Source organism: Alosa alosa, chromosome 21 (genome assembly GCF_017589495.1).
Source record: "Alosa alosa isolate M-15738 ecotype Scorff River chromosome 21, AALO_Geno_1.1, whole genome shotgun sequence".
Classification (NCBI taxonomy): Eukaryota; Metazoa; Chordata; class Actinopteri; order Clupeiformes; family Clupeidae; genus Alosa; species Alosa alosa.
In genome coordinates, this window is record NC_063209.1 from 8799866 (window position 1) to 8825983 (window position 26118).

Consider the following 26118-nt stretch of genomic DNA (forward strand, 5'->3'; position numbering starts at 1 on the left):
GTAAGGAAGAGGAAGGAAGAGGGGGTATAGTTTTATCAGCGCACACATTCCACAATTGTAGAAAACTTGTTTTGCCCCAGAGGGTACTTTCCAAGATGTGGGCCCGAACACATCCTGTTCCCCTTTTGGTTCTCAGAAACGCTAAATTGAAGAAAACTGGACGGAAATACAAAGTCTATTCATAATTAAACACTAATGGGGGTGTCAGCTGCTTCTTTAGGTTATGGATAATATGCCCCAGGACAGTATTCCTATATTATCCCAATTCCTGTTTGCTCAGATACACTTGTATCCACAGTAATGTTTCTCTGCCTCCTTGTGGAAGCTGTAAGCAATTACATTCAAAATCCAATCTGCATGGTTTTATTTTCGCCAAGCAGCACCAGGTCAAAATTCAGTAAAGCTATTTACTGATTAAATACTGTGAAAGTAAATATGTCATTACAATACGAATATGTACAAATAATGCATGAACATTAGAACACACTGAATAAGTGGCATATTCATTGTCTCACTGAGCAACAGAACAATGTCGACCTGACACACTGTGAACTACAAAATAAATGAGGTAACAGCATATTAACTGCTATTATCTAAACTGCCATACAGTTGAAGAAAGTATTGACATGTACGCCATCTCCTTCCTATTGGTATGATTAAATTAAATTTCATGACTTTTCCAAAACTTTCAATGAATTTACTCAAATCCATGATTTCTCCAGGCCTGAAAAATGGGATTTTACAATTCCATGACTTTTCCAGATTTTGCATGACCGTGGGAACCCTACAAGTTTCAAATATTATGATGGTCGACAGTGGGTCAGAAGTGGTGGTCAGATATCTGGAAGCACTGATTTCACTATCTGGGTTTTTGCTCACAATGTGGTCCCCCTCTAGCCTGACGAGCCAGACCCACATTATGTAATTTGCTGTCGCTAGGGTGCGTCTAGATTTCTAGGCCCTTCACTTTTAAAATATCTCCTGCAGGCCCCTGATAGACCAACCTACACTGGTTGTTGACATTTGAGCTCATCTGCAATCAACTCACCTGTGGCTGTGATAATATGGCTCGTTCCGAGACACTTTGTTTTGTTTTCATGTAGGCCTACAGATCCACGACTGTTTATGAACACCAGAGTTTGCACAAGCAGAACGGACAGCATCTCAAATGGACACTGGACCCATAGGACCGCACAGAACGGCGCAACCCTCGCGTACTTGAACACACCCTGGAGTGGACATTTTCTCGCGAGACTTTTGTTGTTATACCTTCAATGTTTTTGTATGGCTGATGCTGAGTGCTGCAGTGGTTAGCTAGTTAGCAGATAGCAAGGTAGTCAAAAAGTAGAAATGGACTGAGATATGCAGAATAAAAATCAACACAAAAAGGTAAGACTGTTGTACCGGGTGGTTGTTTATATTTACACGTACATGTCTAACAGTTATATATGAATGTAGAGATTCATGTAAATGTATTCATTCTAGGAGTTTGAGCCAGCTAGCTGTCAAGCTTGCTAACTTGGCTAACGTCAATAGCCTTAGCCGGTAACCTGATTATTTTACTCTTGATTGTCAGCTAACGTCTAGACTCCAGTATTAACAACCTAAATCATTTAGGTATCCTACACTTGCTATGGCGATAGTTTGATTGTAAGAACCCCTGTACGACTAAATTAGCGTTTACTAACGTTAACGGCAACTATTAAGAGATGTCTTGAAGCACCAGTGTAACGTTACATTAGCTAGCTATCACTCAAAAGTTCAGTGAGTCTCAGAGCTCGCAGTGGCGTATGCCAGCCACCCAGGCAAAATTGCTGACCAACGTTATTAATAATGCTTTGGCTTTCGTAATGTGTGTCTTGTTATTTCAGTCCAATCATTTCCTGTAAGCTAGATATGGATGACATTACAGTTTGCTAAGTAAGTCTCTACATTGCTCAAAACTTTGTTAGCTAACTAACCACCTAGCTTTTGGATAACGAAAGTCTATTGTCATAAATTGCACACATCAAATGGGACATTTCAACACCAACGTGGCCCCACTGACGCTATGACCTCAAACGGCTTGTGTGTGGATAAAAGTGGAGGGCCCATTGACATAGCCAGCCTATCCGAATGAAAGACATTAGCTTAGCATGGCTATCGTATCTAGAAGAATTCCTGTTAAGGATGTGCACATGACATGCAGGCATGACGTGCACGATGCTTTCAATGTCGCTTCTCATAGAATTGTTGCCTGGTTTGTCGCTGGATAGTTCGTGGTTCTATTGTTTCAGTTTGTTTGTTAGGTTGACGTCTAGATGTCAAATGTATGGACATTAACTCTGTAACTAATTCAACGCTAAGACATTTTCGCTCCTGTCCTGTGCTTACACAGCAGGTTCCAACGTTTTCCCGAGCCTTGCCAGAGCGAGGATGTTCCCCGGCTTAGCCCACAGACCATGGCAAGTCTTCTGCAGGGTTTACCTGCATCAACGAGCCCCCCTTACACAATGGCCCCCTAGACTGGCCCGCCCTTGTTATGGTGAGCAATATTTGGGTATGTTGCCTTATTTTCATAATAACCAGTACATTAGTACAATAACCAGTACATAGTACATTACTATGCATCATCGTGTCTTGTTCATTCTTATTTGTCTGTTCTTTGTTATTGTTATTATTATAACTAATGATGGATTGTGCTTGCCCTTGACTTGCATATTTTGTCTGTTATAACCTATTTGGGTAATTCAGACCAAAACCAAATTGCTGTTCTCTGTTCAGGTTGGCAAAATGGTACCAAGGTACAAAATGTGTGGCTCAGCTTTCCTGACTGTCGAGTGTCACCATTTGCCTGGGCGCAAGTCCAGTACTATTCAACGACGGGCAGCGGTAAAGACGGGCCTCCTGTGTCAACTGACCCCCCTGTCACAGCAGAGAAGGTATTGGCAGCAGCAGGAGCTCAGCCGTCTCCTGAAGGTAATGCATTTCCTTCTAGAATTTCCCCTGGGGATCAATAAAGTATCTATCTATCTTCTATCATTGCTACATATCACAAGCAAAAGACAGCATGTGCCTAAGCATGTTTATGTTCTCCTCAGGCACGTCTTCAAAAGATGGCGCCGGTAAGTTTTGGTTATTTATCCCCTGTGTCACTCACTGTTCACCTTGTTGAGAAACACAAGCTGTAACCCATTCATCTTTTCAGATGCTAAACTCCAAGGACTGACCAAAACAGAGGCTATCCAAGTAAAAGGTAACTCAGAGATCATGCTGTATTCCTGTAGTGTTTATTTGTGGATGTGCATATGCCTGTGTAAGTAGATGGGAATGATTATTTGACCCGTTGACACTATGGCCCAGTTTCCCATACATGAATAAGGACTAAACTAAAAGCTTTTTAAAAAAAATAAAGAAAAATAAAAAAAAAAGTGATTCTGTGTTGTCACTGTGATGTGTGCCCTCAGTCCGAGCCGTCCTGAAGAAGAGAGAGTATGGGACTAAGTACACCCAGAACAACTTCATCACCGCCGTCAGAGCCATGAATGAGTTCTGTCTGAAGCCCAGGTACATACAGAATATCTAACGGAGGCCATCATGATTCATATGTGTATTTGGACCTGGACAGGGTTCCCACGGGTCATGGAATTTCTGTAATGTCATGGAATTTTGAAACGTCTATTCCAGACATGGAAAGTCAGGGAAAATCGTGGAATATCAGGGAATTTTCTTGTAGCAGTTTAAAATGTACTGTACTTGCCAAAATACATAATACAAATATGTCCACGCAGAACTGGTATATATCTGGTTATTAGCTTTATCGCTTGCTTGAGTAGCCCTACTTTGTTTATTTAATGCCCATTTATTTACTCTAAAAAAGTACAAGTTTCTTAAACGCTACGCGGCTACTCTGAAATCATTGGTCGGTGTATTATATAGTAAGTCATGGAAATTGGGGTTTTTTTTGTCAGGGAAAAGTCATTGGATTTTATATTTGACTTAGAGTGGGAACCCTGACTGTAAATATGTGTTTTTCCAGCCATGTAATGCGGCGGTGGTGTGTTATGTTTTGTTTTTTTTGTTAATGTAGTTTGTTTTGTTATGTTACTGGAATGGCAGTGTAACCTCAGAAGCAAATCTCATGAAGTGTAGAGGAGCAGTTCAAAACTGGGAAAGCTCTTTGTCCTTTTGAGTAGAGTTTAATTTTCTTCTGTTATGTTTGTATGTTGATTGAAGTTTGATGTGTAATTGTGATGGACAGCGTACATATTATATTCTGCATCTGCGATAGAAAGAGAGGAGAAGCGATTAAGTTCTTAAAGTAGAAATTCTCTGCACTGTGTCCTGACTAGACGGTTGCTCTTGTTGTGTCTGGTTGTGAATTCAAGACTGTGACCTCTTGTTCTTCTCTAGTGACCTGGAACAGCTACGGAAAATCCGTCGCCGGAGTCCACACGATGACACAGAGGCTTTTACAGTCTTTCTGCGCTCAGATGTGGAGGCAAAGTATGTACTTTATTTATACGCATTCAATAAATTACAATTACACTGATTTGCCTCACCATTATCTCATAAATTGCATGCACACAGAATATATGTTTGAATGTCCTAATCTTTGACGAATTCTTTGTGTCTTTTCTGTCAGAGCTCTGGATGTGTGGGGCAGTCCTGAGGCTCTTGCCCGAGAGCGAAATCTGCGAAAAGAAATTGAACAAGAGTACCAAGAGAGTATGCACCTGAACTACCTCACTTTTCTATCCTCAGCCCGGCTTTAACAGACTCCCCCCCAAATGATCTCACATACCCTTTCAATTTAGTGCTCCTCCACTCCAGCCCATTAATTATTATCTACATGTGGTGTATGGGGCACGGTAACCACGCAGAATCTAAACAATGGACCTTACCCCAAGACTCCGGATTAGAAGCCATCAGCTCAATGTAAATAGCTGACCGATGTCATTGGGTGTTTTATTGCTCATTTTGTGACCATCTTTGTTCCAGATATCTTCAGAAATCAGCAGCTATTAAAGGAGTATAAGGACTTCTGGGGCAACACTAAGGTAGGCCTGGGACTGGTATGAACTAGCATGCTGCTGATGACCTTCCATGTAGAGGTGAATCATAATTTGTGAGATACTCAAGGACATTAATTGTTATGAAATTACAGCATCTTCATGAAATTATCCTGTCATTGCATATTACCCAATAGTTATTTTAGTATATTTGAATACAAAGCACACTGTATGGTTTTTCCTTCTGAATAGAGAGTTCTGCGTTAAGACAGTCTACAGTATATTACAGACAGAGGTGGGAGTAAGTCACACATGTGCAAGTCACAAGCAAGTCTCAAGTCTTAACCTTCAATACTCAAGCAAGTCCAAGTCATTTTTTGTGACAGTCAAGCAAGTCAAGTCAAGTCATAGCTTGGGTCAAGCAAGTCAAGTCATAGCTTGGGTCAAGCAAGTCAAGTCAAGTCATAGCCAAATCATTGAAATTTATGATGATTTACCCATGTTACAATAAAGCATACTTTGACTTGTTTTCATTTTAAAATAAGCTACAATAGGCTAGTTATGAACTGCTGGAGTTTTATTTGTAACAAACAAATAGACATTGCATTCATTCAAGCCACATAGCCTACATCTGAACGGTTTATAGAATAAGATGAAATGTATACAAATAAAAATAAATGTATTTCAAGTAGACCTATTATATAATAGCGCTTACTTTAGGTTACACTGGCAACATTTTCGCTATATATCAAGATTAAACTTAGACAAGAAAATGTTTCACTTTGCTATTTTACACATTTTAACCTAATAGGGCGTTAACTAAAAAGCATAATAGATTCAAAGCCAACTCTTAACATGCCTCAAATTTGACGTTAGGTTTCTAACACGACTAACTTCGGATGAAAATCAACGTGGTGGTGGTTATGTCGCTATTTTGCACACTTGCTGTTCATTTCTTCTTTGACTTGTCAGATAAATCATCTGTGAAGCCAAACATTATTATGTTTTGGTATAAACGTGGAGCCTTCCATATTTGCAAGTTAGCCTACCTCAGTCTGTCTCACTTGATCTGGCACTTGCTGTTGGTCTGTCGCGTCGCGTCACTTGGCACAATGACAGGTTCGCTCGCGTGACGCATGCAACAGCACCTAAGCAAATTTTCTAAAATCGTAAAGTTAACTCGTTAATATCTATGAAAAAAATAAAAAGTCAAGTCATTTGTCTCAAGTCTAAGTCAAGTCTCAAGTCATGAATAGCAAGTCAAAGTCAAGTCGAGTCTTTTATACATGCTGATCAAGCAAGTCTTAAAAAATGTGACTCGAGTCAAGTCATGTGACTCGAGTCCCCCATGTCTGATTACAGAGCAGGATATGGTGTGGTCAAAAGAGTGACATAAACATCATTATCATCATAAGCCACACAAGTGGGCCAGTAGACACACCCATGGTGTTTCCCTTGACCGGTTTGTTTGACATACAGTAAACAAAAAGTCCATCATGATGTTGCATAATGTATATTTGAACAGGGCCATGACTAAAATTAGCATGCATTGATGTTTTCTTTGTGCACATGGTATTGGTCTGAAATTGTTTTGTTTTTCTGCTAGCCTCGATCAGGCAAGAGAGCCACATTTCTACAAGGGCCAGGGAAGGTGGTTATGGTAGCTATATGCATGTAAGTCTCTAATTTACAATAACTAGATTCTGTTTTCTAGCATGTATTTGCAATATGAACATACACATACCTAACTAAGTGTACAGTTTGTTTTAATGTGAAAGTGTTACCACACCAACTGCTCTTCAGGTGGTCTACTATTCTTAATGGTGTATCGCTTGGCCAAACTAGAGCCTGATTGATCAAATGAGATTTAAATGCTTTTCTGTTGGATGTCTTGGTTTGCCAAGTTAGAGTTTGGTTGGTTCGTTATAAAGTATGAACCAGACCCACACCTCAAAGTGTGTGTCTGGTGTACGGGTTCTGTCTGTACGGGTTCTGCGTGTATGTGTTCTGCGTGTATACTGTAAGTGTATGTATGTATGTATATATATATATATATTATATATACTTTTTGATCCCGTGAGGGAAATTTGGTCTCTGCATTAAACCCAATCGGTGAATTAGTGAAACACAAACAGCACACAGTGAGGTGAAGCACACACTAATCCCGTCGCAGTGAGCTGCCTGCTACAACGGCGGCGCTCGGGGAGCAGTGAGGGGTTAGGTGCCTTGCTCAAGGGCACTTCAGCCGCGGCCCACTGGTCGGGGCTCAAACCGCCAACCCTCCGGTTGTCCAGAGTGCTAACCAGTGGGCCACGGCTTCCCACAATGTGTTGTGTATGTGTTCTGCGTGTATGTGTTTTGCATGTATGTGTTCTGCCTGTACAGTATGTGTTCTGCCTGTACATTGTGTTCTGCCTGTACAGTGTGTTCTGCGCATGTGTGTTCTGCGTGTTTGTGTTCTGCCTGTACAGTATGGGTTCTGCGCTGCGTGTACAGTTTTGAAGTTAACTCAGCCGGTGTGTGTGGCAGCATGGGGCGTTATGGTCGGTGGGGGCCTGCTGGCTATTAGATTAAAGTGATTGAGTTTAGTGGGCATGTGATGTGTGTGCGGTCACATGAGGGACAGTCTGTCATCCACACCCTGTCCATTCACACTTGGCTCCTAATGGACCACAGGAAGTTAAAACACAGACACAGACAGTTCATTCTAGCACAGTCCAGACCTTAAGACATACTACAGCACCTCTGTATGTTTAGCCTCTGGTGTTGGAGCAGTGTAGTAGCTTATAGTACATGATATTCTCATAGCACCTATAGCACTAGCCTACTAAGTCGACAAACCAGTTTCCTGTTCGTTGACATGGCTGTCAACAAGCACCTGAAGAGGAGAGCTTCAGTTGTTCCAAAACACGTGCTCACCTTATTTTGTGCAGCCACTGCACGTAGGCTAGCATTTTTAGGGAAAAGATGGAGGCTAAAATCGCTTTTTATAACGACTTGGAAGACGAGCAGTGGCTCACAGCAGCGCTCATTAGAGCCGCCCAGAACATTAAGACTCCCGTACATTGTATTTCTTACGTTTTGGTACAACTAAAGCACTCCACACTTCAGGTGCTTGTTGACAGCCATGGCAACGAACAGGAAACTGGTTTGCCGACTTCAAGTAGGCTAGTGCACAGAGCCCAGAGGACTAATCCATTCTGCATGCTCTCATGTAGAATACTACGGTAGATGAATGTTATTGTCAAAACCATATGGTTCTATTTGTTCATTGAAGATGTCATATAACCATTCTGATGAGCTACAGTAGATTAAATGGCAAAGGGTTACGGTCTGAAGTTGACAACAATTGGACTGAGTGAGTGAGTGCCCCTACAAAACTACCAGGTGTCTAATGGAAAAATGACCTGACTAAATGGTGCCATTCTTGAATCACATCACTTGTCAATGTGTTTGTTCTCACAGAGTTGTCTCAAACCAGAAGTGGCCGCAACATCCCCCATATGCTGAATCATGCCATATTACCACCGATGAGTACAGTAGAAACAGAAACAGTTGATCAAAACGCATGATGCCGGTGTAGAAATATTGCTTACATTAGTACAGATATTAGTCTCTTTTCTTGATGATCTTCCTCCGTGTCTTACCCATGACATGACCTCGGGGGTCACATGCTTGCACTGATGATGGCCCGCTGTTAAAACCACAGCTCTCCTATGGTTACCGTGGCCACGGATAATGGGCCTCACCTTTCATTGTGACCTCTGGAATCTCTCATTACCTGCCAGAATGTTCTGTTGTGTTCCCTTCATTCCCTGAGCATGCGGCTTATTACATAGAAAATCCACATTCTTCTGAGTCACTGGGTGACCAGAATAGATTCTATTTTCCAGTGTGTGTCGATGGGAAACACACACACACACACACACACACACACACACACACACACGTATGAATGTGTTTTTCCTGGTGTCAAACGGTTACCAAGATACTTTCCTCTTGATGTAAATTTTCTCTTGATACACTTGTTAGCAGTGGTGGACAGGCGCCCATTACGTAAATTTGTTGACCTCTGTTTTAGCCAAACTTCAGACTGGTTGATGTGTCACCTCACTGTGCAGAGTCCTTGGATCTCAATTTTAAAATGTATAATGTTTGATGATAAAACCTGCGTGGGGTGTGCTTTGCTGTTCATTCAATCTTTTTTTCTTTCTTTCTTTCTTTTTCCCTCTCTCTCTCTCTTTTCACCACAGAAATGGACTGAACTTTGTCTTCAAGCTGCTTGCTTGGGTGTACACTGGGTCAGCCAGCATGTTCTCCGAAGCCATTCACTCATTGGCCGACACAGCAAATCAGGTCAGTCCTGCCCACACCCTTAGCACTAATGTGTTTGCTTAATACAAAAGAAAGGAAGCTGTCAGTCATAGTCTCCATAGTGTCTCCATTAACCATGTGAACTGCTCTCCCTCACACCCTTTATTTTCTCTCCACTCATTCTGTCATCCTTACACAGGCCCTCTTAGCCATTGGCATCAGTCAGTCTGTGAGGAATCCCGATGCTGTCCACCCGTAAGAGCCGTGGCACACACACACACACACACACACACACACACACACACACACACACACACACACACACACCCTCTCTCTCTCTTTTCACCACAGAAATGGACTGAACTTTGTCTTCAAGCTGCTTGCTTGGGTGTACACTGGGTCAGCCAGCATGTTCTCCGAAGCCATTCACTCATTGGCCGACACAGCAAATCAGGTCAGTCCTGCCCACACCCTTAGCACTAATGTGTTTGCTTAATACAAAAGAAAGGAAGCTGTCAGTCATAGTCTCCATAGTGTCTCCATTAACCATGTGAACTGCTCTCCCTCACACCCTTTATTTTCTCTCCACTCATTCTGTCATCCTTACACAGGCCCTCTTAGCCATTGGCATCAGTCAGTCTGTGAGGAATCCCGATGCTGTCCACCCGTAAGAGCCGTGGCACACACACACACACACACACACACACACACACACACACACACACACACACACACCAGTTGGCGTGTGGATGATCGAGGATGGTTATGGTTTTCTTAGACTGTATAGAGCAGGGTTCCCACGGGTCATGGAATTTCTGGAAAATCATGGAATTTCTGGAAAAAGAGTTTGTCTAGTCTAAGATTCCAGACATGGATAATCAGGGAATTTAATAATATCTGGGGCAAAGTCATGGAATATCAGGGAATTTTGTTGTGGCAGTTTAGAATATACTTGCCAAAACACATTAATACAAATGTATTTCCACACAGAATTGGTGTATATCTGGTTATTAGCTTTACTGCATGTGTGAGTGGTGATGGTTAGCCCAACATTGCTTCTTCAATACCCATTTATTCATATTCCGCTCTAAAAAAAGTCAAAGATTCTTGAACACAATGCGGCTGCTCAGAGATCTTCTCATTATAGGTCATGGAAAACTAGATTTTCTTGTCAGGGAAAAGTCATGGAATTTTACACTTGACTTAGTTTGGGAACCCTGATAGAGTAAATTAGCTGATCAGACACATTATTATGCAGCAGATCTGGTAGTGGTGGATCAGCTGAGTCTGCATGATAGGAACTCTGCATCCCAGCTCCTCAGAAGTAGTTATTCAGAACAAGGTTGTGCTGACACCAAGTTTCATTTCACCTTTGATTTGAATCGAATTCTAATTTACTCAGTTGTGTTTACATGTATTTATGAAGACCAATTAGAGTCATCTCTGCTTGCAGTGCTTTGCAATGTCTGATCCCTGACACAGCTTTAAAATCCTGCAGTCTGATGCTACTGTTTGATTGAACAAGTGCATCTGAATCTTTGTTGTGTAAATCATGCTGAGCTCAAGTTCCACTGTTCTTGTGTTTCTCATACCCCCACCCCACCCCAACACACACACACACGCAGGTATGGGTTCTCCAACATGCGCTACATCGCCTCCCTTATCAGCGGCGTGGGCATTTTCATGATGGGCGCAGGCCTGTCCTGGTACCACGGCATCATGGGCCTCCTGCATCCGCAGCCAATTGAGTCCCTCCTTTGGGTAAGACGCCATATGCCACACTCGATATCATGCTGCTGGGCCTCCTGCTATGGGTTAAGAGCACAAATGTTATTGCTGGCAAATGCCTAATCTTTCTCTTGTTCCCCTAGGCGTACTGCATTTTGGCAGGATCCCTTGTTTCTGAAGGAGGTAGGTTGACGAATAATGCTCTTTTTTTTTTTTTCTGAGCCGTGCATTTTTTTGCCAGTGATATTTATTCTTTCATGTGGAGCAGTGTGGCAGAGTAATTGCATCTTTTTGCTATCTTTTTGCCCCCCTAGCGACGCTCCTGGTTGCCATCAACGAGATCAAAAAGAGTGCACAGCAGCAGGAGGTCTCCTTCTATGAGTACGGTGGGTGTCGGTGTTTCTCGTTAGAGCACATTTGTCGTCATGTAGGCAAATCAATCAAGTCTTTGATCGAACTTGTCACATTAGCAGTAAAAAAGTATAGAAGGGAAATTTGTATGTGTGCGGTTACTGAAATATTTATGTTTTTGTTTTTGTTTTCTTCAGTGATGCAGAGCCGTGACCCCAGCACTAACGTGGTCTTATTAGAGGATGCGGCCGCTGTAATTGGAGTGATCATGGCTGCTGGATGCATGGGTCTGACCTCCCTCACAGGTAGAAAATCGAAATGGGTTTTCATTGCGTGCAAAACGTATGTCAGAAAGAAGTGTTTGTGTTAATGACTTGTTAATGAGCTGTTTGCAGCTAGATATTCTCATTCTTAAAAGGTTACACTGGATCTGTGAACAATGGAACAAATGTCTATGGTTTATTATATTGTTGGTTGAACCAGTAGTATTTTCACCTGTCAGCCAGTATTTTTACCAGCAGAGGGTGCTATAGGCAAAGTACTAATCCTGTACATACTGAACATGAAATACATTTTTCCTCTTTAAGGCTTGCGGCACTGATGACCAGATTGTTACCATGGCTATAGATATTAGAAATGTTCTCTGCGTTGCTCCCTACCTCAGGTAATCCGTACTACGACAGTCTGGGCTCTCTCGGTGTGGGCACCTTGCTGGGCGCTGTATCGGCCTTCCTCATCTACACCAACACAGAGGCCCTGCTGGGACGCTCCATCCAGGCTGAGCATGTGCAAAAGCTCACGGAGTTCTTAGAAAATGACCCTGCAGTAAGGTCAGTCCCACAGCGTGTGCTCCAGTAAGCCTGTGTTTTGTGCTCAGGGAAACACACAGTGAAATCCAATCAAATCCACACTTCAAAATCCGGATTTTGAAATAGTGAAGTACTGTAGCCAGAGACTTTCTAATGAGGAGACACAGCACTCAAAAAATCCTCCATAGAAATTAATGGGGTTAGTTTGTAACGCCGTTGTCTACACATATCCCACCCCTTCCTCGGCAAAACGTCGACATGTGCCAATCATGTGGTGTGATGTGAAGACATCGTGCCAATCATGTGTTGTGAACTCGCCGCTGGAGCAAGGTTGGTGTCGTGAAGCCTTGCGCACGTGCATTTCTGCCGAATAGGATGCCCGATGAGTGCCCAAAAAGCAAAATGGCTGCCGAGTGGAGGGACTTGCCTAAAGGGACTTTGCTATAGCCCCCAGAATTTCAAATTCAGAGGATGTGTTAGAAAACGGTTAGAAAAAAAAAAAGTCTTCTAGTCGTACACTTTGTACACGTGTCCTAGCAATACGTAAATGAGACTAAACCGTCATTTAAGATCCATTTTTTTCTCTCTCTGTTCCTTTTTTTTCCTCACGGCTACGTTTACAGGGCGATTCACGACGTGAAGGCCACAGACATAGGCCTAAGCAAAGTGCGCTTCAAAGCGGAGGTGGACTTTGACGGGCGGGTGGTGACGCGCTCCTACCTGGAGAAGCAGGACATCGACCAGATCCTAAATGTAAGGAAGTAGACAAATAGGCCATAGATAGATAGATAGATAGATAGATAGATAGATAGATACTTTTGATCCCTATGGGGAAATAAAAAAAGAGTCTTGAGAGAGATCGTACTGTTTAGTCATGTGTTGGTGTTTTGTTGGCTGAAGCTCCTGAAGCATGGAGTGTTCTGTTTGAGATTCACTATTTGGTTTGGTTAAGGTCACATCCAAGCTCAAATATTTAGTGCCCCCACTCTGATGTTCAAATGAAATCTGGATTAATACGGTAATGTTAGAGATTCACTTTTTTCCGACCAGCGAAACTGCCAACCTAACTGGCCTAGCATCAACTGGCTTATTGGCTGCTATAGGTCAATATTTTCATCTAGTTCATCTTGCATTTAACTGGGATTTAACGTTAAAAAACCCAGTGCTTGAAGTCGACTGGATTTCATCAACATGGTTGTCATCAGTTTTGCTTGCCTAAAACAGAAACTCACCGCATGCTACTGCAGTGCACAAATGTACACACACACACACACACACGCACACACACCTAATACTCAGATTGTGGTGTCTTTATCATGGAGCCAACAGGCTCGTAAAGCAGCACTGGATCAGAATCACCCTTGCTTGGTCTCATAGTTAATGGAGGGCTTTCACATGTAGTTAATCAGAACATTTGATATTTCATTAGAAGAAATAAACTGAATGACTACCGTCTATATATTCACACATATTTTGGATCACTGCTGATCCAAATACTTTATACTGGATCATTACATGTTCTAAGCTGGCATACTTCTTACTAAAATGACAGCCATTTGCTGTGGTCATTAGTTTTTTTTATTTTTCCCTTTATTCACATTCAATTCAACGGATGTTTCATCTGCTTGTCTCTGGCTCTCAGTGGATTGAGCTTAGTGATTAGCTTAGCACTGAGTTACAAAAAGTTGACAAAAAGACCCCATTTTCTCTTTTGCATCATACAATATGCTCTCACAGAATGTGCTCTTGGTGTTTGAATTTGACTGTGTGTGTGTGTGTGTGTGTGTGTGTGTGTGTGTGTGTCTGTGTGTGTGTCTGTGTGTGTGTGTGTGTGTGTGTGTGTGTGTGTGTGTGTGTGTGTGTGTGTGTGTGTGTGTAGGATATTCAGCAGGTGAAGACCCCAGAGGAGCTGGAAAACTTCATGCTAAAGCATGGGGAGAATATCATCGACACACTCGGAGCTGAAGTGGACCGCCTGGAGAAGGAGCTTAAGGTGGAGGCTCGCACACCCCACACACTCACTCGCTCTGACAAACTCTCACACACATACACTCACACTCGCTCTCACACACACACACACACTCACACTCGCTCTCACAAACTTGCAAACACACACACTCACACTCACTCTGACAAAGTCTCTCTCACACACACACACACACAGACACACACTCACTCTCACAAACTCTACCCCACACACTCACACTCGCTTTCACAAACTCTCACACTCGCTCTCACAAACTCTCACACACTCACACTTACACACACACACACACACTCATGCTCGCTTTCACAAACTTATACACACACTCACACTCGCCCTCACAAACTCACACACTCGCGCTCTCTTCTCACTCACTTTCTCATTTACTCAATCACACTCACTCACTCACTCAGTCACAGACACACACACACACACACTCAGAAACGCACACACCCATACACTCAGCAACGCACACCCATTCAAATTGCACTTTTTTTCTGTGGTAAAATGTCAGAGCAATTTTTGTTTAACAAAAATTTGTTTAACAATTTTTTGAGATTTAACAGAGGCTCTCACGCCACCATGTAATATGGAGGAAAAAGAAGAGGGGGAAATGGTCCATGTTTTTCTGCGTCAGACTGAACTCTGTGTGATTAAAGGGTTGATGTGTTCTCTCCAGTGCTCTGGTGCTCATACATCGCAGGCTTGAGAACTTAAAGACTGTAAATGGTGTCTAAGATTTGTGGCTTTATTGAACCTGTTGAAATGGAAACTTTTTATACAACTTTATTGTACACTTCAACAGAATGATGTTACTTATTTGTTTGCATGTGTGTGTTTGTGTGGTGTGTTTTTTTTTTTTTTTTATATAAATATTGAAGGCAGGAGTGCCATTTCTACTGTCGGACAGATTTAGCTATCATAGGAGTCCTCTTTGAATGGTCAAATGGCAAGTTTGGCAAAGTAATTTGGCGAGCTAGGATGCATGTGAGGTTACCGATTGCTGGTTAAGAGAGGTTGAAATTTTAGTTTGACAAAAGTGTCCCACCCAGAATATAATACCAACCACAGTCAGTATATTTTATTTTTGGCTATACACCTAATGGTTTCAAAATGTTGTCTACACTTCCATTTGTGTTGTGATGTTTGTAGTTAAGTTTGTTTAACACACACACACACACACACACACAGCCAGACCATTAGTGTGTATTTGGAAGTGTACTTGTAGTTGTAGTAGTAGTTGCCCTCAGTTATTAGCTTATATCAATGTCATGAGGCAGTTTTAATCATCTGATTATGGCAGCCATGTCAGGGAATATGAGCTGTTTAGGTGCCAGTGGTGTTCCTTTTTACTGACATTGCCCTTGTTCACCCCACAGCAACGGAACCCAGAGGTGCGGCACGTGGATTTGGAGATCCTATAACTCTTACTTTTGGCAGGAGGAGAACGCCGTATAGTAAACCAGAAAGAGAGAAGGAAGAAGAGAGAGAGAGAAAGGCAAGAGTGAAGGAATCAGCGGGAGATGAGGACTAAAAGCATGTGCTTTCTCCCCACCCCACCCCCTCCAACCACCTCATCTGATGAAGTCTTACTGTGCTGTATTATTCAACATATTCCCTAAGTTCTAGTGACAAGCTTCAGGAGAAGGTTTCTTTTAATTTAGTTTTATTTTTGTTTTCCTCTATTATTTCCTCTTCCATAGTCAAGCAATGGTCACGGGACAATCATCCCAAAATCTGAATGTGCATCCTCAGACCACCTCTTGTGTCTAGGGTACGTGTGTGTGTGTGTGCGTGCGTGCGTGTGTGCGCCTTGCGCACATGCTGTGTGTGGCGGTGTGTGTGGTGGGGGGTCAGCATGTGGTTGTGGAGACATACTTGAGTATATTCCACGGTGTTGGATACTAGATTCCACCTGCCAGTCTGCTGCAGAGAAAGATCTGCGAATGCAGTTGAGTTCCAGTTTAGGTTCTGGTTTGGCCGTTAATGTGAATCAGGCAGGTCCACACTGGAATCATGTCCTCAGACTCGGAAGAACTTGAAACAAACAAACAAACAAACAAACAAACACAAATAGCCAGATCACTTTCTGCCGCAGACTCTCGCTGACCTCATCTCTGTTCACTAGGGGTCTCTGCTCCGATACAGTGTATGAATGTGATGAGCTTTGCTGTAGCAGAACGAGATATGAAATAAGCAACTAATGTATGTGGAGCATCATCATTGCTCTCTTAAAAAAATAAAAAAAACATTAGGAAACATATAGGAGATCATAAACCTCATTCTGTGTCATAATGAATGGGTTTTGACAGAAAAAAATATTTGTGAAGAAAGGTTGGGACTACAGTAATCACCAATAATTACAGCAGTAGTGATGTAGTTAAAACCAAGGACTAGGGTAATATTAATATTTTCCTTTTAAAAAAGGATTTTAAATGTTCATTGTTTAGGTTTCACTGTGTGTATTTGCTGGAAAAGAGAAAAGTAACAGCTCTTATAAAAAGCACTTAAAATGTTGTTAACTCTGTGCATGGCATTCTTCAAGACTTCCAAGTGAATCTTGCAGTATTAGTGATGTCAGCCACAGCCAAATATCTTCATGTACACAAAACGTAAAAATCCAAAGATTACAACGGAGAAAAAAAAGAAATTAGAATTCATATAGGAGGTTGTGTTTGTAACTTAATATTGCGGTACCCTTCATTAACACAGATTACTGTTCAGTTGTTACGAAATTGTAATTGAATGGAGAAGTTCTCTGACTGCTGAACCTTCATCTAGATTTTACTAAGTGACCTCATGTATGCCTGACATTAATATCTCCATAGATTTAACCATTTCACAGGGTCCATTCACTACAGTCAGTCATTTCTTATTAAGCTACCTTTTACTATTTAAGACTTCCTGTACTCGCTAACAGTGGTGCTTTGGTGTAGATTAAGTTATTTGTCAGCATTCATCTGTCGGTTTTAATGGCAATGTCTTCATGGAGAGTGTTAAGAGGCGGCTGCTGATTGCTGTGAAGGGTAGGGTTCCTGCTGTTCGAACGTTTAAACTCCTGCCTGGCACCAAAATAAGTGTTTCTATGGCCCGTTGTAAATTTCTGCTGGGTTTTGTAAGCTTCAAGGTCTAAGTCCTATCTCTCATGTTGAATATCAGACCTCATATTCAGTAACAAACAAGCAAAACGTTGGAAAAAAAAAAATAATAAATCACTGTATACTAGGGCAGTGTACACCTTCGCTGCATTCTGTGTATTGATCATTATATGGTCTGTGAATTCAAAATAGACATGCTTGGTAAAACCCATTGTAGGCTATAATAACCATGTAACGCAACAAACCCGCTCTGTGACAGTGAAATATGCATCCACTCTCGTTTTTTGTATAAAACCCAAACTTACAAGTAACTCGTATAGGCCCTCGGTCTGCAGTGAGGTAGAAATTAAACATGATTGTGAGCAGATAGGTTTGGGTGTGTGTGGACATCCTGAACTGAAGGATGCAAACCCTTCCTGCCTTAGTGGTGGGCTGATATTGTTTTGTTCAAGGAGGTCATAAACTATAGTACATATATTTTTAAAGATGTTTATCAACATTGTCAAAGATTTCTCTTGGTTTGATCAGTGTAACTGTTGCAGAAAATGATTGAATAAATTGCAATTAATTTATTAAACTGCATTCGAGCTTTTCTCCATGTCTTTTGTGTGATGACATCTTGTTTATTTAAACTGAAAGGCAACGAGCCTCTTATCCAGTGACGTTCATTATGGATGTGCATTTTGGAATAAATCCAATGAATATATGCGTAGACCCAAATGGACTCGTCGGCAATGGTCTTTCTCATAGCGCATAAATATGTAAATATAGCCTACATGTCACTTTCCAATGGCGAAATCAGCCGTTCTCGGTGGAAAAAAAAAAACATCCTCAGGACCGCCTGCAAAAAAAGATTGGCCTCCATTGGTCAGCGAAGTCATCAATAGAGCTGACTTCCATTTGGATTGGCTCATATTGCTTTCAATAAAAAAATAGTCTAACCTAGAATTTCAAAATCCCCCGTTTGACTAACAAATGGGGTGCTGTGCGTTTCGTATTATAAACGAAGAGCCTGCTTTTGACATTTGGCAAACACAAATTCTGCGGCGGAATAATGAAGGTAAGATATCTTAAAACGGCGATGAGCTGTTTTTGAGGTTCCATCGGATCGACCCCAAAGGGATTACTCGATGTTCAGTAAAACGGGAAGGAATCATCCATAGATGCCAGAAATGTATCGGGGAACCCTTCACCAAATGATGGTCAGTGTGCGTTTCAGTATGGCTTAGGAAGAGTGAAGATAGGTGATCCAGGGGACTACAATCCTAGGCTGTCAGATTTTACACCATTGCGTTTTGTTCTGTAGCCTAATTGTAGGACAGAATGTTCGGTAGAAATATCTAGGATTTCTCGTGGGGAGATTTATCTGCCCACACAATTTTTCATTTTCCTTTTGATTCTTGAACAGCTATCTTATACAATATCTTGACCGATCTAATTAATTTGACTTGGGTCTTGGAATGCATCAGCCAACTGATGGTCTAATATATATATATATATATATATATTTTTTTTTTTTTTTTGTAATGGTAGGATAATTGGTAGCGCCTAACATTTATGGAGGTGATGCTGCAGCCCATCAAATAGTTAATTGACCTTCTGTCAGATAATTTTGTTTTTATTTCAGAATATAAAAGTAATAGATATCCATGTGTTTACACATAATATATCAGACTAACGTTGACACCTGATATTCGTGTGAACATGACTACGGTGTGTATTTTTTCCCCTCCCTCTCCCCATCTCCCAATTTCTCGTCTCTCTCTCTCTCTCTCTCTCTCTCTCTATTTAGCTGTCCAGTGGGGGCGCTATTGACTGTCATTTGACTGACACTGTCCATCACAAAAGATTTTTATTTAGCGTATCTATCGAACAGTTTTTTGTTATTGTAGCCTACTGTGGTTTAGTTTACCTGTTATGGTTACTTATAGGCGTCGTCGACTTGAGTGTGAATATTGCCGATGGCCTTTCTTTAGGAAGACTGAAAGGGTAGCTAAGACATAAATATTACCGCCTTGAACACTGCTCTCTGCTTTTAGCCTCTTTACAATGCTGCCTTGTGGAATCCAGATCAAGCAGCATTGTACAGGGCTATGATAGCGCAGAGCTCCTCTTCACCCTCAAGATGTCTCCCAACATGGTTCCAATTGCTTACTATCATATTTCTCGGAATTATGCATTAACACTCACAACCATTGACTTAACCTGTGCATCTAAATAAAATATTTTCACAGTTGGAAATTTGAACTCATTTTTTTTGTAAAAACCTACCCTGTCATCTACTTCTGCGTTTTCCTCCTCTACTCTGTCTCTTTCTTTAGCTGTCACTAGTCTTTCCCTCTCTGTGCTCATCATTCCACCTTTCTCCTGATCTGGTTGGGCATGTTCCCCCTCAGCACTGGGTGCTCCTGCTTAAGGGTTAATTTCCTGTTGAAAAGGATAACTCCCTTTGCCTATATAGGCTGGGAATATCTCCTTGTCATAAGCATGGTATTCAGGGAAACACCCTGACACAACACTTTTTAGTGGTGTTAATTTAAAAAAAAAAAAAGTAAACTGAAGTAAACCTGAAAGGCTGGGCTGCTTTCTGATGCAGTTTGAAGTGTCAGTGGATTGCCGTTGCTGCCTCTGTTGAAGTCTCAGATGTTTCAGTAAAAAGGGAAGCTGAGGCTGCTATGTAGCTACTACAGCAGAGTGATCCCTATACCCCATATCCCATGGCCTGAATAATTCAATGTAAACCCACAGTAAAAGTTTGTGGGTGGCTGATTAATTATGAAACACTGTCAGCGTCCAGTCGGCTGGCTGTATCGCTGTGTCCTCAGGTCACAGTATACGCAATTAAGTTCCAAAAACCTGATGGTCAGTTGTCCAAAATACAGAGACCTTTAAATAAAGCAATGAAAGTTCACTACTGAATCTACAGTGCTCCGACAGTGCTATACATTGAAAGTCTGCTATGAAAAGGGCCTATAAAGGTCACACAATAGAATTATTCTATTCAGCAGGAATACAAATGGCTATGGGAAGAGCCTGCAGAAGACATTAAGGAATTTCATGAAGGTGACATTGTTCTTACTAACAGTCATATCATCTGACTTAGTTGAGGACAAATGCTTATAAAACAACTTTCATGCTGTTACACAGGAAGCTTCAGTATAGACCTCATACTGACAATGTTGGCACAACTACCAATTGTAATGCAAAATAGAAAGAGAATTGGCCTCAACATTTCAAAGTTAGTGTCTTCAAATGTATTACAAAATGGATGCCAATAGGCCTAGACAAAGATGGGTGGCTCATCACAAAAATAAAAAAACATGTCCTCTGTCCACTGAGCCTGGCCCCTTCCTTCCGAGTTAGTTCGTCCAAGTCTGTGCGAAGGTCAGACCAGCAGGAAGTCAGAGTGAGCAGATTGAACAGGGCTGCAGTCCATTCTCGTTGCACGCCGTGCACTTGAGGGCCTTGAAGTTGTCTGTGAAGCAGTTGCGGAAGATGGACATCTTGCTGCCATGGCACATTGGGCACGGGACGAAGGCGAAGCCCCCGCAAGCCTGGCACGTGTGTGGGTGCTGCACCCGCTGTGGAGGAGACAGAGTGCACGGGCATGACGCCCATGGGTGACTAACTGATCGCTCGTGTGCAGGTCATGAATAAAACATCTCAACTGTTAGCACCTGCATTGAGAACTATGGCACCGCGCATGTTATAATTGAGTAGTTCACACCTCACATCCAAGAACTGTCCAAGTGTGTTGTTACTCCATTGACAGGGTAAAAATAACAACATCTCTACTAGCCTATGCAAAGAGATTGCACCATCTGTGATATCTCCAGTTCCTTCAGTTAAAGTCATTCCTGTCTGAAATGATCCATGCAGATTTCCTGCACTATAGAATCAATATCTGAGCCTTTTATTATTTATGGCCATTTATTGATGCCTATTCATAATTGATGACAGTTCACTGATCTATAATTCATATGACATGGCTGCTATTTACACTCTCCACTAGATGTATTTGGGTGGTATGAAAACTCGGCAAAAATGCCCAAAGTGAAGTCAAATCTATCTCAGCAGTTCTGCAAGGGTTGGTTTTTCTTGTTAGATTTTAGTAGCCTTCATCAAAATAAAGTGAACTTGGGCCACTTCATAGAGTAGACTTATAGGGCCAGGTTCCTGGAAATGGATTAAGCCTAGTCCTAGACTAAAAGCTCTTTTTCAGTTAGATGCTTCATTGATGTTCTCTTTTAGTGTAGGACAGCGCTCTATCCATATCCAGGAACCTGGCCCATGACACCACGATACATCAAGCCATCAACACTAACTCTAACAACACTAACTCTAACAACAACACTGACTCTTCTTCTGTGATTCCTCTTTGGTGGACTGATTCACTCAATGCTCTTCAAGACTTTTGTTCTAACAATAGTGTTGGGATCTTCAAAAAGAGTCGCATGACATGAATCTGTCTACCTGGTATAGCTAATTAATTCTCCTTACAGAGCAGCGATTTGTATGTTTATGAATATTGTTATTATTCTGTGAGATTTAGTCTGTTACCAATATTTTCTTTTAAGGCTATATGCCTTTACTTTAAATTGTTGATAGTAATGTTAATGTAGTGTTTATTGATGTCATTGTACTGTAAGTCACTTTGGAGAAAAGTGTCTGCTAAGAACTATAAACATTAACGTCAAGCAAAGCAACTTCTCATATATCCAACATGCCACTTGATAATGGCTGTGTTCTCATGGAGGTGGAGGTGGTCTGCCCTGTGTCTTGTACTGAGTGAGTCATTCAGAATATTTGTACCTTTTTAAATGAACCTAAATGTTGACTGTCCCTTTTGCTATAGAGTATAGCCTATAGCCTGTGTAGACCAGAACAGGATCAGAATTAAACATTTTTTTGTGACAGTCATAAGAATTCTGCAGGCTTGTTTGACATACAGACACAATGCAACATTGCGTGACTGTTTGTTATTGTTCAATATGAGTCATTTAGCCTCCCGTCAAAAGTGATGTCATTTGTTTTCTTGCACTACGCTGAGGTCACTGAGAAGTTGGCATTATGGGGTCATCACAACATCCCTCTCAGTGGCTCAGGATGCTTGTGGTGTCCCTTAAGATTGTGCCACCACATCAGTACCAACCAAGATCATGGCCTCACATGTAAACCTGAAGATTGTGCCACCACATCAGTACCAACCAAGATCATGGCCTCACATGTACAGTAAACCTCCACATGTGCTGAATGTCTCCTGCCTGCTAATGATTAAATGCAATGGGCGCAAGGATACCACTAAGCATTTACATCAAAGAGTGCTACATATGTGTTTTGTGTAGCATCTGTATATATTTGATACGAAATGCTTTTATTTTTGCATAAGGATATGTTTGTGTTGTTTTAACCATCTGTACTTTTGGGTGCTTGTGAGTTGTCTCTGTTTCCTCTTATTCTTTTTTAGCCTTAACCTGCCAGTGACTGCAGATGAAAACAGCTACATCTGGTACATTTGCATGGCTAATTTAAATGAGCATGTTAATTAATGTACACTGTTCCTTTTAGAGAAATAAACATAAACATAAACTTGATTAATTTAGGGCCAGTTTCCCGTACATGGATTAAGCCCAGTTGTAGACTAAAAGAAAAATCCAGTGATTATCTCATTGAATAAAAGCTTTTAGTCTAAGACTAGGCTTCCATCCATCTAATACTAATCCATCCATTTATGGAAAACTGGCAAAAAGTGTGTGTGATGTGTTTGTACCTCAATTTTAGTCAGAAGATCCTGAAGTTCCCCTGATTCATTCATGGCCAATATTTTCTCAGCCCCCTAAAAAAATGATAAGAAACCAGAAAGGTTCAGAGAGAATTCAAATTCAATCCATCAAACATCAAAGATTTGGACAACGTACCCCGAGGTATTGTCCATCAATGAAGACCACAGGAAGGGATGGTGGCTCTCCCACACGCTTACACCTCTCCTCCAGCTCTTTCCCATAGTCACTGTCCAAAGCAATGTTTTTGTCCATGAATTTGACCCTGTGGTTCTGGAAGATTTTCCGCACAAGCTCACAGCGCTCAAAGGTTGTCCTGACAACACGGAAGCTGGTGGTGTAGATGATAATCCGCCCAAATTCCACTGTCATGTCAGGCTAAACAATGGACACAGAAAAGACAATTCATCTCTTGATCAAGTGACCATTCCGGATGTATTTTTTAGTAATACGATGATGTAAGACAAGAAAGGCCAGTGGGCACTTCTTCCTTGTGGGTGTGCGGTACTGCCTGTAAATGACCATTTGTAATTGTTATTCTTTGTAACAGTGCCAGCTTTTAAATTGGACTACACGCCTCCAGCAGAGCTCTCTCTGAACACAATGCACATAAAGCCCAAAGAATATCTTAGCACAACAGGCACTGAATTAAATCATCACAATGAAAATGGTTCTCTTTTCTACACTCTTAGTCAGAGTAAAGAGAAAAGATACGGTAGAGTATATTTGATTTATATATATTTATAGGCCTACACAAACCCATACACACAGTTATATCACAGAAACTTTGGACATTCATTAGGCTATTTATTGAATTGATATTGTTGTTTATTATGTACAGAGCCCTAGAGGGGTCGTTGCAAGGTATTTTTGGGATATATCCAAAAAGCGTGGGCTCATTTTACTAAATTGTGCACTCATTTTAATTGTTGTAAATTGAGCGCACAATGTAATAAAACATGCGCATAATTTACTAAATCGTGCACACGTTTTACTAAATTGAGAGCACAATTTAGTAAAATGAGTGCACTATTTAGTAAAACGTGCGCACTATATGTGCACTAAATGTGCACGTTTTACTAAATCGTGTGCACGTTTTACTAAATTTTACTAAATTTAGTAATATGAGCGCACGTTCTCTCGATACACAAAAATATATTGCAATGACACCTCCTGGGCTCTGTAATTATGTAGTCTGACCAACATTTTAAATTGTTCCTTGTTAAATTTAAATATTATATTATTTTGTGTTTGTATGTCACTTTGGACAAAAGCGTCTGCCAAATTCCATAACCATAACCATCTCCTGAACTTCAAGCAAATATACAAATGAATATTCACTCATTTGGCAGCAAACTGGCATACAGAAAGCAGGTAACCACCAGCTCCGCAAGTTTACCGCTGAGAACCAGAACCGGAGTCACTAGAAAGTAGAAGTCACGATGAGAATTAATTAACCTGATTATCAGGCCTGAGACACTTTAAGAAATGCATCATGAATCTTTAATTATACAGTGACCTTGTCCTCTTTAAAGGCTCATTTGTCCTGGGTGAGCCTGCGCAAGGAGGAGACAATCCCTGTAACCAATCACCAACTCAAGCCATTATGAAAGGGAGAGATCGTTCACTACAAAAGCTGTAATCTCAAAGAGAAGGGAGATGGAGACAGATATGCCCCCCTACTATATTGTTCTCCCTGGAGTCTCTGGAGATTGGGTGATGACTTAGAGAGAAAAAGAATACCCCAACGTTCACCTTATGCTAAGGCACATTGTAAACCCAAACAGCCAAACTAAATCGAAATAATGATTTAACAACATTAAAATCATCTCACTTAATTATAGGTGTTTTCGACAGTTTTAATATGTTTTTGCTAATGCTAGTTACACTAAAATGTCAATATAATTTGGGAAATGTGTCTTTAGGTTGTCTTTAGACATGGTTTATGGTTTATTCTCACCATGGGTTATAATATGAAAACTCACCGTCAACCTAAACAAAATATTTAACTTAACACAACTCAGAGTGTAAGTCATTCTGAGGAATTTACTCCTATGATCCTTTGCTAAAAGCATAACAAATAATCAAATATAGTTGTCAGGGTATGCATTTGACAGTAGGCCTGTTGGCTGCTCTAAAATACGGATGCAATGTTGGACATGGAGTATGGTCAGGGCAACCACTATGGAGAAGTCCACTGACAAAACTTGACTAAGTCTTTATGTGACATTGTTTACTTCGTCAAGTAGCACTGATTAGTATACCTGTACATGTTACACAGGTTAGGCTTTATTGTCCAACTGTGTTGTACATCTATGTCTGCTGATGGCATTTCATATACTGTCTGCTGTCCGTTCTGCAGTTGTGAGAAATACAAGATATGATTGCCAAATTAACTTAAATTAACTGATATTATTGACTTCATTGTATTAAGTCACTTTAAATCTACATACTGGTACTCAAATCAAAATTCGTTTTAGTTTAACTTGATTGTGTAAATAAATGATAAATGTTAAGGTAATTAGTTTCCTCAAATGTTTTGAGTTAGTCTGACAGTTCGGATTTACATTGCAAGTTGACAAACCAGGTAGAATATAGATTTCAGCTATTTGACAAGGGTGGTTTCTGAGGATAGTGAGTGGTTCAGCAACTTACCCCGCTGACTTTGGTAAGGTTATTAAAGAGCATTTGACCAGCGCTGACTTTGTGTTTAACACCCCGAACGGTCCCGTTTTTACTGAGGATGTTGACCCGTTTGGTGGTGAACGTGCGATCCTTGGCCCCGCCAGTGATCATGAGCAGGTCGTCTGGCTCACTCTCGCTGTCGTCCAGCTCCGAGCCCAGGTGGCCGAACAGGTGCCCGTTCATGGCCTCACCGCTGGTCGAGGGGGTGCTGGCCCGGTCCAGGTCCGTGCTGCTGGTGCAATCGGAGTCGAGTGAGTCCGAGGGCCCCTCGTCCTTGAACATCTCTTTGAGGACCCGGCCGCTGTGGCCTGACGCCACCCGAAACCTCACCCGCTTCTGCGGCTTCTCCTCCCCCGCGGTCAGCATCGTGCCCTCCAT

General features: G+C 41.4%; 2 protein-coding genes across 5 annotated transcripts; one reads left to right on the forward strand and one right to left on the reverse strand.

Moving 5' to 3' along the window:
• The first annotated feature begins 1265 nt into the window (after window positions 1-1265).
• slc30a9 (solute carrier family 30 member 9) lies at window positions 1266-17847 on the forward strand. Of its 4 annotated transcripts, XM_048231439.1 has the most exons (21): window positions 1269-1389; window positions 1872-1920; window positions 2378-2539; window positions 2764-2958; window positions 3081-3104; window positions 3188-3235; window positions 3447-3546; window positions 4393-4485; window positions 4625-4707; window positions 4981-5039; window positions 6598-6665; window positions 9245-9347; window positions 9505-9560; window positions 10931-11066; window positions 11177-11216; window positions 11348-11419; window positions 11582-11689; window positions 12049-12214; window positions 12817-12946; window positions 14073-14186; window positions 15557-17847. In XM_048231439.1, exons 3-21 carry the CDS (start codon window positions 2416-2418, stop codon window positions 15599-15601), a joined length of 1764 nt encoding a protein of 587 aa, XP_048087396.1. In that variant the 5' UTR covers window positions 1269-1389; window positions 1872-1920; window positions 2378-2415; the 3' UTR covers window positions 15602-17847. The 4 variants fall into 4 exon arrangements, with proteins under 4 accessions (XP_048087394.1, XP_048087398.1, XP_048087396.1 ...); XM_048231437.1 differs by lacking the exon at window positions 1872-1920 and having other exon boundaries at window positions 1266-1389; XM_048231441.1 differs by lacking the exon at window positions 1872-1920 and having other exon boundaries at window positions 1266-1389; window positions 2378-2524.
• A 2362-nt stretch (window positions 17848-20209) lies between these two features.
• On the reverse strand, window positions 20210-26118 carry grxcr1a (glutaredoxin and cysteine rich domain containing 1 a). Its single transcript, XM_048231904.1, has 4 exons — window positions 25711-26118; window positions 23194-23433; window positions 23046-23111; window positions 20210-20856 (listed from the first exon to the last, which is right to left on the reverse strand). Exons 1-4 carry the CDS (start codon window positions 26116-26118, stop codon window positions 20677-20679), a joined length of 894 nt encoding a protein of 297 aa, XP_048087861.1. The 3' UTR covers window positions 20210-20676.

Coding starts and splice junctions, on each gene's coding strand:
- grxcr1a (XM_048231904.1), bottom strand. CDS start 26,118: ATGGAGGGCACGATGCTGACCGCGGGGGAGGAGAAGCCGCAGAAGCGG. Junction 23,434..25,710: donor ACCTTACCAAAGTCAGCGGG/GTAAGTTGCTGA, acceptor TCCATTGTTTAG/CCTGACATGACAGTGGAATT. Junction 20,857..23,045: donor ATCTTCTGACTAAAATTGAG/GTACAAACACAT, acceptor TCTCCTCCACAG/CGGGTGCAGCACCCACACAC.
- slc30a9 (XM_048231437.1), top strand. CDS start 2,416: ATGTTCCCCGGCTTAGCCCACAGACCATGGCAAGTCTTCTGCAGGGTT. Junction 2,540..2,763: donor TTATGGTGAGCAATATTTGG/GTATGTTGCCTT, acceptor TTCTCTGTTCAG/GTTGGCAAAATGGTACCAAG. Junction 4,708..4,980: donor TGAACAAGAGTACCAAGAGA/GTATGCACCTGA, acceptor TCTTTGTTCCAG/ATATCTTCAGAAATCAGCAG.